The sequence below is a fragment of the Ursus maritimus genome, unplaced genomic scaffold (assembly GCF_017311325.1).
Source record: "Ursus maritimus isolate PB19 unplaced genomic scaffold, ASM1731132v1 scaffold_19, whole genome shotgun sequence".
Lineage (NCBI taxonomy): Eukaryota > Metazoa > Chordata > Mammalia > Carnivora > Ursidae > Ursus > Ursus maritimus.
Genome location: NW_024424341.1, coordinates 1,731,429 through 1,743,626, shown reverse-complemented (window position 1 = coordinate 1,743,626; position 12,198 = coordinate 1,731,429). Strand labels below are relative to the sequence as shown.

Sequence of the window (12,198 nt, the reverse complement as noted above, 5' to 3'; positions counted from 1 at the left end):
TTGTGCTTTTAATAACAGCCATTTTCAGAGGCAGGACATGATACCTCATTGTGGGTTTAATCTGCGTCCTCCTGATGACCAGTGATGGTTCACGTACCTGTAGGTCTTCTTTGGAAAAACATCTACTCAGGTCCTCTGCCCATTTTAATACCCCCCCCTCTTTTTTGCTATTGAGTTGTATGAACTCCTTATATATTCTGAGTATTAACTGATTATCAGATGTACAACTTGTAAATATTTTCTCCCGTTCTTTAGGATGCCTTTTCAGTGTGCCATACGAAACCTTTTCAGTTAGTTGTAGTCCCACATTTGTCTGTTTGTTTTGTCTTGCCTCTCTTGCCTGTAATTTTGGTGTCATAGCCAAAACATCACCACAAAGACCCATATCAAGGAGCTTTTTTCCAATGGTTTCTTCCAGGAGTTTTATGGTTTCAGGTCTTATCTTTAGGTTTTTAATCTATTTCGAGTTGATTTTACGTATGGTGTAAAATGGGTGTCAAATTTCATTTTTTTGCATGCGAATGTTCATTTTCCCCAACACCATTTACTGAAGAGACTGTTCTTTCTGCATTGTGTGTTCTTGATGTCCTTGCTCAAGATCAGTTGACCGAATGTGCGTGGGTTTATTTCTGGGCTCTCTTTTCTGTTCCATCGGTCTGTGTGTTGGTTTTTATGACAGCATCATACTGTTTTGATTTGGGTGACTTTGTGATAGACAGTAGTTTGAAATCTGAAAGTGTGATGCCTCCAGTTTTGTTCTTTTCTCTTAGGATTGCTCCATCTATTCGGGGTCTTTTGTGGTTCCATACAAATTTTAGGATTGTTTCTTCTATTTTTGTGGAAAATATTCTTGGAATTTTGTCAAGGATTGCATGGAATCTGTACATTGTTTTGGGCAGTATGGACATTTTAACAATATTAATTCTTCCGACCCATACGCATGGGATATCTTTCCATTTTTTGTGTGTCTTCTTCAATTTCTTTCATCAACGTCTTATAGTTTTCAGCGTACAGATCTTTCACCTCCTTGGTTAAACTTATTCTTAACTATTTTATTATTTTGATGCTATTGCAAATGGGATTGTTTTCTTCATTTCTTTTTCAGATTATTCTTTGTTAGTATATAGATTTTTGCATGTTGTTTATAAGTTCTGACAGTTTTTTTCTGGTGGAGTCTTCACGGTTTTCTGTTTCATGTTATTTGCAAACAGAGACAATTTAACTTCTTCCCTTCTGATTTGGAGGACTTTTACTTCTTTTTCTTGCCTAATTTCCCTGGCTAGGGCTTCCAGGACTCTGTGGAATGGGTACCCTTGTCTCATTTTTGGTCTCAGAGTTAAAGCTTTCAACCTCTCACCACGGCATGTGACGTCATCCATAAGCTTGTCACACATGGCCTTTATTATGTTGAGAGTTTTTATCACAAAGGATGTTGAATTTTTGTCAAATGATTTTTCTGCCTCTATTGAGATGATCATATGGTTTTCATTTAACATAGTGTGTCACATTATGGGTAGGTATGTTTCCCTCTGTGTTCCTGGGTGGGTGGGACTGTTTCTGTACCAGGTACAAGTGGCTAGAGCTGGGTCTCAGGGCTGCTTCAGGAAGGCTTCAGCCATGGATGGCTCTTAAATTATTGTTGCTGTGGGGGCATGTGACGGGGAAGCTCCTATTCCACCACATTACCGACGGACTTCCTGGTCCTTAAATCTTTTGGTGGACTAGAACATGTGGCTGTGGTGGAATCCATGCCAGTGGGGGATGAGCCTACAGTGGGAGCTGAGTGCTACTTCTTTCCATTTCCCCTGAATTATCCTATGGGCTCTATTTCCAGGACTCCACTTTAACCCCAAACCTGATCTCTTGCCAGCAGGTGCTTCTGTGTGAAGCAGAAAAAGGTGTCCTAGAGTAAGAGAGGAATTACAGAATGTAAAGAGACACTATTCAGGGTAGTCTCCACAACCATGGGTGGTGGCCAGTGGCTGGTAGTGCCCAGAGTTCCCCATCTCAGGGAACGGTACTTCCATCCACCTGGTTTTCCATAGTTACAGGCCCAGGTGGCATCCCAGATGCCCCTCTCCCTTAACCTGTGCCCCCAGTATCGGGTTTATGGTCAAGTCCTGTTGATTTCATCCCATGATATCTCTTAACACTGTCCACTTCTCTGCCTCTCAGTCTCCACTGTGACCACCCTAGTTCAGGCCTTCATCATCTCTTGCCAGGACCCCTGCCACAGCCTCCTCGAGTGGTCTCCCTAAATCCACTTAGGAATCTTTCTCCCCACCCCCAATTCATTTTTCAACATTCTAGCTGGAGTAACTTTTGAAAATGCAAATTTGATCATATCTACCCTTGTCCCAAACCTTATAAAGGCTTTCCATTATTTTCGGATCAAAACAAAACTCATCCCTTGGCCAACAAGGACCTGCATGGCCCATATCCTAACTACCTTTCCAGCCATTATCTCACAACATTTCTCTTCAAGGCTCTAGCACTGTTTTGGCTGTGTGACCTGGATGTATTGCTTAACCAAGAACAGGGACTATAATATGTGCCTAGCTCAAGGCATGGCAACTTAACACATGGTAATATGATCATTTCTTGAGTCAGACCTTCTGCTAAACCCTTTACAAAGTCTACTTCATTGAATCCTCCCAATATCCCCATGAGCTGTGAGTCTGAAATGCCAGTTTCCGGAGGAGGTGGTGGAGGCTCAGAAGGCCTCAGCAGTGTAGGCTGCCACAGGAGAGCTTAAATTCCAAGCCCAGGTCAGGTCAATTCAATGTCCCTGCTCTTGTAGACAATAGTACTGTTTTCTAGGCTTTTCTTGGGCAACTGGGAGTTTCATGAATAATTGACTTCTCTCCAACCTAGCAACATCTTCAGGAACAGGCCCCTTCTACAGAATTCCAGGATTTGCTTGAAGTGGGCAAAACACAATTTTGAAGAAGGGGCCTTTGAGATATTTGCAAATGCCCAGTGCACACACATGGAAGGGGTCCCCCATTTCCGGTGCCATTCAGGCCAGAGTGCACCTCCCTCTCTTTTCATAAAGCCCCCACTAACATGGCACTAGCCTCATTAACTCCAGAACCTGAACTGGATGATGATGATGATGATGATGATGATGATGATGATTTTTGAGAGAGAGAGAAAGAGAGGCAGAGAGAGAGAGAGAGAGAGGGAGACAGAGAAGGGGCAGAGGGAATGGGAGAGAGAGAAATTTAAGCAGGCTCCACGCCCCACATGGAACCCAAGACTCAATCTCACCACCCTGAGATCATGATCTGAGCTGAAATCAAGAGTCAGATGCTTAACGGACTGAGCCCCCCAGAGTTCCCTGGACTGGATTCTTGCATGAATTGACTGGCAAGGAGGAGGGCCCTCTGCAATAAGGACACAACCCTTCATTGGTAAACAGCTGTCTTTGTCAATTTCCAGCTATTTAATTATTTTTAAAACCATGGTTAATCAGCTAGATGTCAATACTGAGTAACAGCTTCCTCTATTTGAACTTCCTGGGCAGCAAAATGAAAAATAAATAAATCTGAATCATCAAAAACAAAAAAGAGAAATCCATGACTCTGGCATAAGTACAATTACAATTTTGACTGGCTTAATTTCTGATGATGACTTAGCAGTGGCTTGGAGCCCGGCAGTGTGCAAGGCCTGGCCAGGAAGAAGCCAGCAACCCACACCTGCAACAGGGCTACAGACAAGGACTTTCTGATATTTTGAAATAATATGAAAAATATCAGTCTACATTTAACTGCTTTGTACTCAGGTATTCACGTGTCCATGTTAAGAATTCTTAGTTTAGTGTTTAGATTGGCTATGGTTGAGGCAGAGGTGGGGATAGAAGGCATGGCTCTATTTTGCCCCTACTCATCCCTCAGGATTTGTGTGGTTAGCTTCTGCCACCCTTTTCTCCACCAGAGGCAGATTCTAGACCAGAGCGTTTTGGATTCCAAACTCTGCTTTTGTCTTTTTCTAGCAGTGTGAACTTGCTGAGCAATTTTCCCTCATCTCTACACAGGACAATTCTCATTTCAATGCGAATTATCTTTTCTTTAATGCACCTTTCCTGCACAGCCAACCCAATGAACAACCTGCCTCGGTGGATCCCCAAGTGTTAATTCTGAAAGAAACTCGAACTAGCAAGGTTACCCAAGGTCACACAACTCCTTACCGCCCTGAATCAAGTTTTTATCATTGGCAAAAAGGGAAGTGGGCAAGAAACTTAGAGAAACAGTAAAGCATTTTCTTTTCCAAATGAAAGTAGCTCCATAGTCTCGTTTTTGGATGATTGAAGGAGTTCTTGCTCGTTGTAAACAATTCAGAAAACCAGAGGCTAGTATAAAGAAGAAAACTAAAAAGCAGGGGAATGCCAGCATGGGTGAAGAACAGCAGTGGTACCAGTAAGCAGGTGTAACGTTTCCGGGAATTGTCTACAGCCAGGAATCCTTCCCTACGAGTATCAACAAACGCGCACTTACGCTGTATGCGTGTAACACAGCCACATCCATACTGTATATCGCTGTATGACACAGCCTACACATTACATACGCCCGGAACATATGACGTGTAACATGTTAGTTACACATGGAACAGGTCACATCACTAACGCACATTTTTTCCCCACGCGTGAACGCTGGGAAGTGGGAACCCGAGCATCAGGTATTACTTGGGGGCACCCCTCTGGACCCGCAGCGGCCGCGGCCCCTGCCTCCCAACTACAAGTCCCAGCAGCTGCGGTCGCGGAGGCCGACTGGAGACCGGAGTACGGTGAGACTACAAGTACCGGCAGGCTTGGAGCACACGTAGGGACTACGATTCCCAGAAAGCACCGCTAGCAGCTCGCGCAGCGCCCTCCGGGATATGTAGTTGTCGCGAGGAGCTAATTCCTATTCATTCAGCCTCAGAAGAAACGTACATTCCTCTCACGGTCCACCGACGCGACTTCTCACTGGGCTAACGAGGAGACGGAGCTCACGCCGGGGAAATAGGGATCTTGAGAGGCCCCAACCGTGGCGCGGCAGGAGGACGCGTGCGCATGCTCAGCGCTTGCCGGCGCGGGCGAAAGCGCGCGGGAGGCCTGGAGCGGCAGGCCCCGCCCCCTCGTCCCGTTCCCTCGTCTGGCGCGTCCCACTTGGAGAGCCTGCGCAGAAGATGCAGGGCGGTGGGCCGCGGGGAGGGACTCGCGGCGCCTGCGCAGAGTGGCGGCTTCTCTCGCGAGGACGGACGCCATTATCGCATCTCCCCGACAAACACCACGAGAATTCCGCAGCCCACACGGTAATTGCAGCTCCCGCAGCCGGTCGCGTCTCCACCTCCCCCTTCCCGCGGGGCGAGAGCGAGAGCGAGAGCGAGATCTCCCCTCCTCCCTCCTCCCTGCGCCCTCCTCCGGCCGCCGCGCCCGCGCCCGCCGCCCCCGCCCGGGACACCCTGCGCGGCCGGCTAACGGCCCGCCGCCCTCGGCCCGGACGCCCCTCGGCGCCCTGCGCGCCGCCCTCGGCCCCGTCGGTGCGCTCAGTTCCCCGGGCCCCCCTTCCCGGTTCCTGCGGCTCCCCCGCCCCGGGCCCGTCGCTCCCGTCAGCCTCCCCCGGCAGCCCCCCGGCCCTGGCGGCGCTCCGGGTGGCGGGCCGCGCGGCAGCGTCGCTCCCCCCGGGGGGCCGCGCGCCTCGCCTGTGGGACGGGCGGGGGGGACGGGCCGGGCGGCTGCGCGCGGTGGCGGGTCGCCCCTGTCACTTGTCGGGGACACGGGGAGACGACACTGCGAACAAGGCCCGCGCCGGGGGTTGCTGTCAGGCCGACCTCCGCTCCGGCGTGTGCCCTAGGGCACCGGCAGGCAAGAGCGCACACCCCCACTTGGCCGAGGGCTCACGGAGGAAAGGAGGGGGTCGGTGCCGTCTGAGGGAGAGCCACGGGCCGCGAGGGAGGAGTTCGCGGTTTTGTCCCCCCATCTCTTCGGTATAGGCCTTCTGAAGTGTGGCCTTAGGCTTTTGCTTCGAGCACCCCCCGCCAAGTGGATGCCCATTTCACCTCCACCGTGTGAGCACGTTGGAGACTCTGCCATAATGGAGGCGGAGTGTTTCTGAAGACCTGAACGCTCCGTGAAGAGCTAGCTGCTCCCACGTGTGGGCTTCCAAGGATCGAGACTGTGCCTGGCCTGTCCAGGCACGGCCCAGCTTCGGGTCTGTTCGAGTGGAACAGCTAATTGCTCGCTATTCGAACTTACCCCAAGGCCTGATGGTGTTGGTGAAACTAGCACTAAGGGAAGGTAGTCGATGGGAGGAGCCTGTCCTTTCCAAGGGGACACTTGGAACTGACGTTTGGGAGACAGGAAAATAACTTGGGATAGTTGAGTGGTCCTCCGTAAGTGAGGGAAACAGGCAGTCAGAAAGGAGGTGGTCCGACCATTCAATAGTCAGCTTTTAGGGCCACCCTGGGTACAAATATCTAGTGGTAGGAAAACACGGAAACATCCCACAAGATTAGTTTTCTGTGTTCGGTTTCATTTTCCCTGTGTCTTGCAGTTAAAGTAAGAATATGTGCTTATGAGGTTGGATTCTGTCAACATCAGTTGGCTTTAAGTTTTTAAAAATGGCTGCCATGTATGGGTTCTGTGCTGTGGCTGGGACTGCTAACCATTTCCAGTGTTTCTCATCACGGATCCAGTGAGGTCACATTTTATAGATGTGTCACATTTTATAGAGACTGTCACATTTTATAGATGAGGTGACTGAGACCCACAGAGGTTGAGAGACTTGTCCAAGACACACTGAGCCAAGGGTTTGAACTCAATCTGCCTGAGGTCCATGTTCTTAAAAAATAACACAGATAGCTAATATTTTAATCAAAGTAATCTGCACAGTAAAGCATTAGTGAACAACTTAGGTCGAGGAGCAGCACTCCCCTGTTTTACTCCTCAAAGACTTACATTTTTCTGTTGTTTGCTCAGGAAGGTCTCCGTAGCCCTGAAGAGTAAGGTGGTTTTACATTGTTGACTTTGTTATTATAGGGTGATTTAGCTCTTCTATCATATCCCACCTTTTCTATCTCCTTAATTCGCTATGTTCAGTTAACTCAAATTGTTGAAGACTGAGCAAGTAAGTATTGTTTGCTTCGTGGCTGAGTAATAACATTTTTTCTCTTCTACAGCTTTTTGTTTTTTTCTGTTGTTTGTAACCGCCTTTCTCTTTGCATTTTCTGTTGCTGTTGACTCTTTACATTGTTTTAAATTCTCAAGGATAATGTCAGATCTCTCCAACTTCCCCTCTTCTCCCCAGCCCTCTTATTGATTACTCCTTAGGCCAGTACAAGTATTCTGGTATTTTCCTTTATTATGTATCCAGGTTTGTTCAGGATTCCACGTTTTAATCTTGGCTTTCTTCATCATTTCAATTTCATTTCTGCCAAGTAGGCTTACTCCTTACCCTTTAGGATCCTCTTTGGTGTTAAGACATTTTCAAAGTGCCCTAGATGTGGAGTCCCACTGCAGATGCTCTGTGCTTCTGGGGGCCTGCCCTGAAGCTCTGGGAAATTCTCTTGTAAGTTGAGAATTTCTTCTGCATTTACTCTTTCTGTATTTTGATGATGGACATCTTGGATTGACCCACTGAATCTTCTGTGTTTATCCTCTTCCTCTGTCACTTTATTCTCATTTTTGGGAGAGGGCTTCAGTTTATCTCCCAGTCCAGTTTTAAATTTTTTATTTCCACAATTGAAAATTATCAAGAGCTTATTCTGTTTTTGTTTTCCATGGTAGCTACTTGTATTTTGAATGTATTATCTTGACTTTGAGGATACCAATAAGGATTTTTTTCAATTCTTTTGTTCCTTTAATGTCACTGTCGCCGTCATCGTTTTAAAAATATTGTCTTCGTACTTAATATGGCAAATATTCCTTAACTATTGGTGACTATTGTTGTTTAAGGCAAGAGGAAATGCGCAGAGAGCTCTGACTCTGTGTGGCTCATTTTGAAAATATGTGGATCTCTCCTCAAGTGGTGGGGAACTCGTTACTGTGTGGGACTTCAAGTGCCAGATTGCAGAGACTTTTCCTCTGGGTCTTAAAACTTAAAGACCCCTTTGATGTGGGGCTGGTCTACCTGGTCTAGGGAGGGTTCTTGTATAGCTTTTCTGTGCAGGGATCCAGTGTCTGTGAGCCGACATAGCCCATGCTCTGCTGAGTGCCCTGGCCTGCCACTGGCTTAGAGCCCTTCTTTGGCTGTACCCACTCCTGTGTGCTCCACATTGTGGTTTCCTTTGCCCTCATTAGATCCTTTGAGTCTCCCAGAAACTTGCAAAGTATCTTGCTTATGTCTCATTTTCTTTCTTGTGGGTTTATTATATGCAGTTATCTTAATGGGGTGAACAGATCACCTTTGTGGCCAGTTGCTCACTGTGAGCAGGAATTCCAGAGCCCGTTCTTGTCATTCTGGTTCTGCTCTCCTGCCTCCCCGTGGCCTTGGTAATGGATGCCTCCTGTCGGTGGAATGGGTGGCCTGATCATTGTCCCCTTGGCCCATCTCTATGTTGCGGTGTGGGCGGATGTTATGTGTTCCTGCTGGAGGTTCTGGCTCTGCAGTCTTGGAGGCGTGCCAAGCTCAGCTGGGGAAGGCCAACCGTAGACAAATGTAGCAGAGGTTGTGCTTTCAGACTCTAAGGTCGCCTTGTCACACTAACTTCTCACACCATGTCATTATACTAAGATAGCGCTTCAGTGTGCCAGAGGTAAGGATTGCCTCTAGTTAAGCAGTGATGACTGTACTTGAAGTGTAATCTTGATGCATTTTAGTCAATCGTCCTTTGAAAGTTGTGCACAGTGAAATAAATATGTCAGCTGCATGTGTCAGGGCCTAGCAAGGCCCACGTGAAGTGGTTCACGTGCCAGTGACCTCGCCGTCACTGGGTGCTTGAGAGAAAGGCAGACTCTCAGGCCCCCACCAGACATACGGAATTACAATCTGCAGCTTTGTAAAGTTTTCATTTTGAAGTAATTTTAGATTTACAGAAAAGTTGCAGAAACAGTACAGACAACTTCCCTGTTCCTGTCACCCAGTTCCGGTAATGCTGACTTCTTACATAACCAGATAGCCTTATAAAAATTAGAAAGTTGGCATCGGCACACTACTATTAACTAAACTACAGACCTAACTGAATTTCATAAGTTTTCCATTAATACCCTTTTTCTGTTTCAGGATTTAATCCAGGATCCCACTCTGCATTTAGTTGTCATGTCTCCTGAAGTCTCCTCCAATCTGTGCTATTTACTTAGCCCCAAAGTATCTCTTCCAAGATATTTATAAATGACAAAGGGAAAAATGGTAACTTCACAGTGGAAAAACCTGACAGATACCACCGTAACATCACCAGTAAGGACACATGCTATCACATACCCCGGTGTGATACCCTGAGACAGAAATCCATACCCATAGTCCAGTCATGAGAAAACCCAAAGTGAGGGTCGTTCACCAAAATCTGAACTCGGGCTCCTCAGAAGTATCCAGGTCTTGAAAGACAGAGAAAGACTCAGAATTTGCATTTAAAAAGATGGCCGGGTGTGGTGTGCGCCCTTGGATGCTGAAGAAATACTTCCTGTGCTAGATAGTCGCCCAGGCAATACGATAAAGAACCACAGTCTTGTTTCGGGGGTTGGCAAATGGGTGCTTCAGGCACAGGTTCTGGGTGAGCTTGTGGTAATGGTCTAGCTTAATAGCTGTCATCTCTCCTTAATGATCTTCGTCTACCCTGTGTAAGTCCTGACGGGCTGGACACGTTAACTGCATTACATGACCTCCAAGACTGACTTTAAAACGTGCATGTAACTTGACCAGTTCAGCTCTTTTAATCTGGGAAAAATAAACATTTTTCTCATTTTGAAGAAGCTTCTGGTGGAAAATAACAGCATTAAGGTTTTCAGTAAGAATGTCTCAGATAAAAGCTTTAAAAAGTCCTCCGTATAACAGGTAAATAAACACCCCTGTTGTGTTCTCTGACTTCATATGTATGGTGGTCATAAAAACAAGACTACGTGATGCATTTTTCATTGGAAGTACTCTGAACCATTCCAAAATGTTCATTTTTCTGGGGGTGTGAGGAGGAGTTTTAGGGAATTTGAGAGCAAGTATTGAGTGGGATCATATGACTGCAATTTGCTTTTAGAAAGCTACCCTTGTTTTCTTGTTGGGGGCCAGTACCTGGAGCTCATTTTTGCTCATCACCGAGAATTAGAATCAGTAGTGACCCCTGCTTTTCAGGGTAGTGATAAAATATTTAACCCTTAGATTTCCCACTTTGGTCTTGTGCAGGCTGTGAAACCAGTTAAAAATTAGAGCTTTAGCTAATATCTCCTGCGATCTTTGCCTTGCCTTTTGGCTCTGTTTGTTCACTGTGCAGGACTGTGCCTGGACTGCCCCTCTTGGAGGAAGTTCTTGAGCCCTCACCCCCCAGTGCAGCGGTGAGGTGTGGTGTCCTAGTGCACCAAAGTACGTCTCTTTAAGAGGAAGTGGAGCTTGGGATCAGCACCTGGAGCCTCCCGTGGCTTGAAACATGGGGGTGTTCTTGATTTAAAAATGTGATGGGAACGTTAACTTCTCAGTGTGTCCAAAATACTGTGACATCACATGAAATTGATTCTTATTTTGAATTAATTTTTCTGCACCTTTCACTTCTACCTATGGTCAGGAACTGTCTGATTTGATGAAGTGTTTTGAACCATCTACCTCCACGGTTGCATGGACAGTGAGATTCACTTTATGACTGTAAGGAGCGTCACGTTGGAGGGGAGAGGTGGTGGTGGTGAACAGTGAATAACCGTGAGGTCAGATTGCTTACGGTGTAGAAGTGATGAAAGAATAATACCCAACAGAAAGGGCCAGAGGAGGCAGAGATGAGAACATGTTTTAATTAAGTCGCTGACAAAGTAGATAGGTGGAACGGATGTCCTTGTGGAAATTGACCACTGTTTCCTTGCCCTAGATTATTTTGTATTACCACTTAAAAGAGCTGTGCACACGCAGAGTACTGAAAGCAAAAGTGGGTTGGACAGAAGGGCCCCAGTAGGGATGGAGGCCTGGCCATGCGGGTGGGAGTGCCGTCAGGAAACCGGGACTGCATTGAGCCAATCAGGCTGGGGCCTCAGCAACTGTGGGCAGAATCCTGTACTGACAAGCTGTTTAGTAATAAAGATTTATATTCTGTGCTTCAAAAAATGCTGCTTGTGGTCTGTAGTGATTTTTCCTTTTTTCACAAGGTAGGAAATCATGAAATAACTTGAAGGAAAGTTGAAACATTCTGAACTGGAAGGGGGTTTGAATGAAACGAGCAGTGAAAACTTGGTATGTCTGCTGCTGGCGCTCCCTTGCTGCTGTCGGCTGTGTGTCCCTGGGTGTGGCCAGAGCCCCAGGCATCTTAGTCTCACAGAGCAGGAACAGACAATGAGCCTGCTGTCACTGTGGTGCAGCCCCGTGATCCCGTCGGCAGGCACATGGCCAGGATGCAGCTGTCTGCCGCCTCACCATCCTCACGTGAACTCTCGTCGGCAGTAGCCGGGATGGGCCTCAGGAGCAAAGTGCTGCTTTAGGCTGCCTTGTATGCCAGAATGCTTTCTCGAAGATGCGGTGTGATTTCCTCCCATGTGTTTTTAGACCGAATTGGTCAAAGAAGTCTGAGTGTCCTGTTTACCAGCTAAAAGTTGTTGCAGCTGTTTGCAGTGAATTGGCTTTCTCGTTTTGTAATAAACATTTTATGGATTTTTAAGATTTGTGACATTCAACCAATTTTCACATTTTTTGCAAAGTGAGGGTTTAATAGTTTAGATTCGTGTAATTCAAATTGTAAAATGCAATCATGCTACGTTAGGGAGGAGGAGAAAGGAAACAAGGGGCGACTGGCATAAGATAATAGCAAGTACATACTGCTTGGGGTTCCCTTCAAACACGGCTGCCGATGAAAAGTGCCGTTAGACTTGCTTCTTGAGTTCCCCTGGGGATGGTTCAAGAACTCAGTAATCGTGCTTTACCTCATTGGGATTTCTGTGGATCCGCTCTAATATGAATCAGGCGTCACTCCGTCCAGTGAAAGGTGGAGCAGGAAGAGCCAGCGGACACCTGGAGGCCGTTGAACCATCCTGTCACGGTGCAGGAACGTCTTTCAGGAGCTCCAGATGACTCTTCTACAGTAATGGGCCCAGTT

General features: G+C 46.9%; 1 protein-coding gene and 1 long non-coding RNA gene across 7 annotated transcripts in view; one reads left to right on the top strand and one right to left on the bottom strand.

Annotated features, from left to right (window-relative positions):
• Nucleotides 1-4,298: 4,298 nt before the first annotated feature.
• On the bottom strand, nt 4,299-6,180 carry LOC121103398. The gene is made up of 2 exons (XR_005835559.1): nt 6,043-6,180; nt 4,299-5,158 (listed from the first exon to the last, which is right to left on the bottom strand). It is a non-coding gene; the product is annotated as an uncharacterized LOC121103398 (long non-coding RNA).
• The window catches only part of LOC103673843 (BTG3 associated nuclear protein), a 129,023-nt gene continuing 121,968 nt past the window's right edge, over nt 5,144-12,198 (top strand). For 5 of the 6 annotated variants that reach the window (XM_040633195.1, XM_040633197.1, XM_040633196.1 and 2 more), the window contains exon 1: nt 5,144-5,295. In XM_040633195.1, the coding sequence (XP_040489129.1) occupies nt 5,170-5,295 (126 nt within the window). In that variant the 5' untranslated portion in view covers nt 5,144-5,169. The remainder of the gene's footprint in view (nt 5,296-12,198) is intronic. The other variant, XM_040633198.1, reaches the window with a different exon arrangement.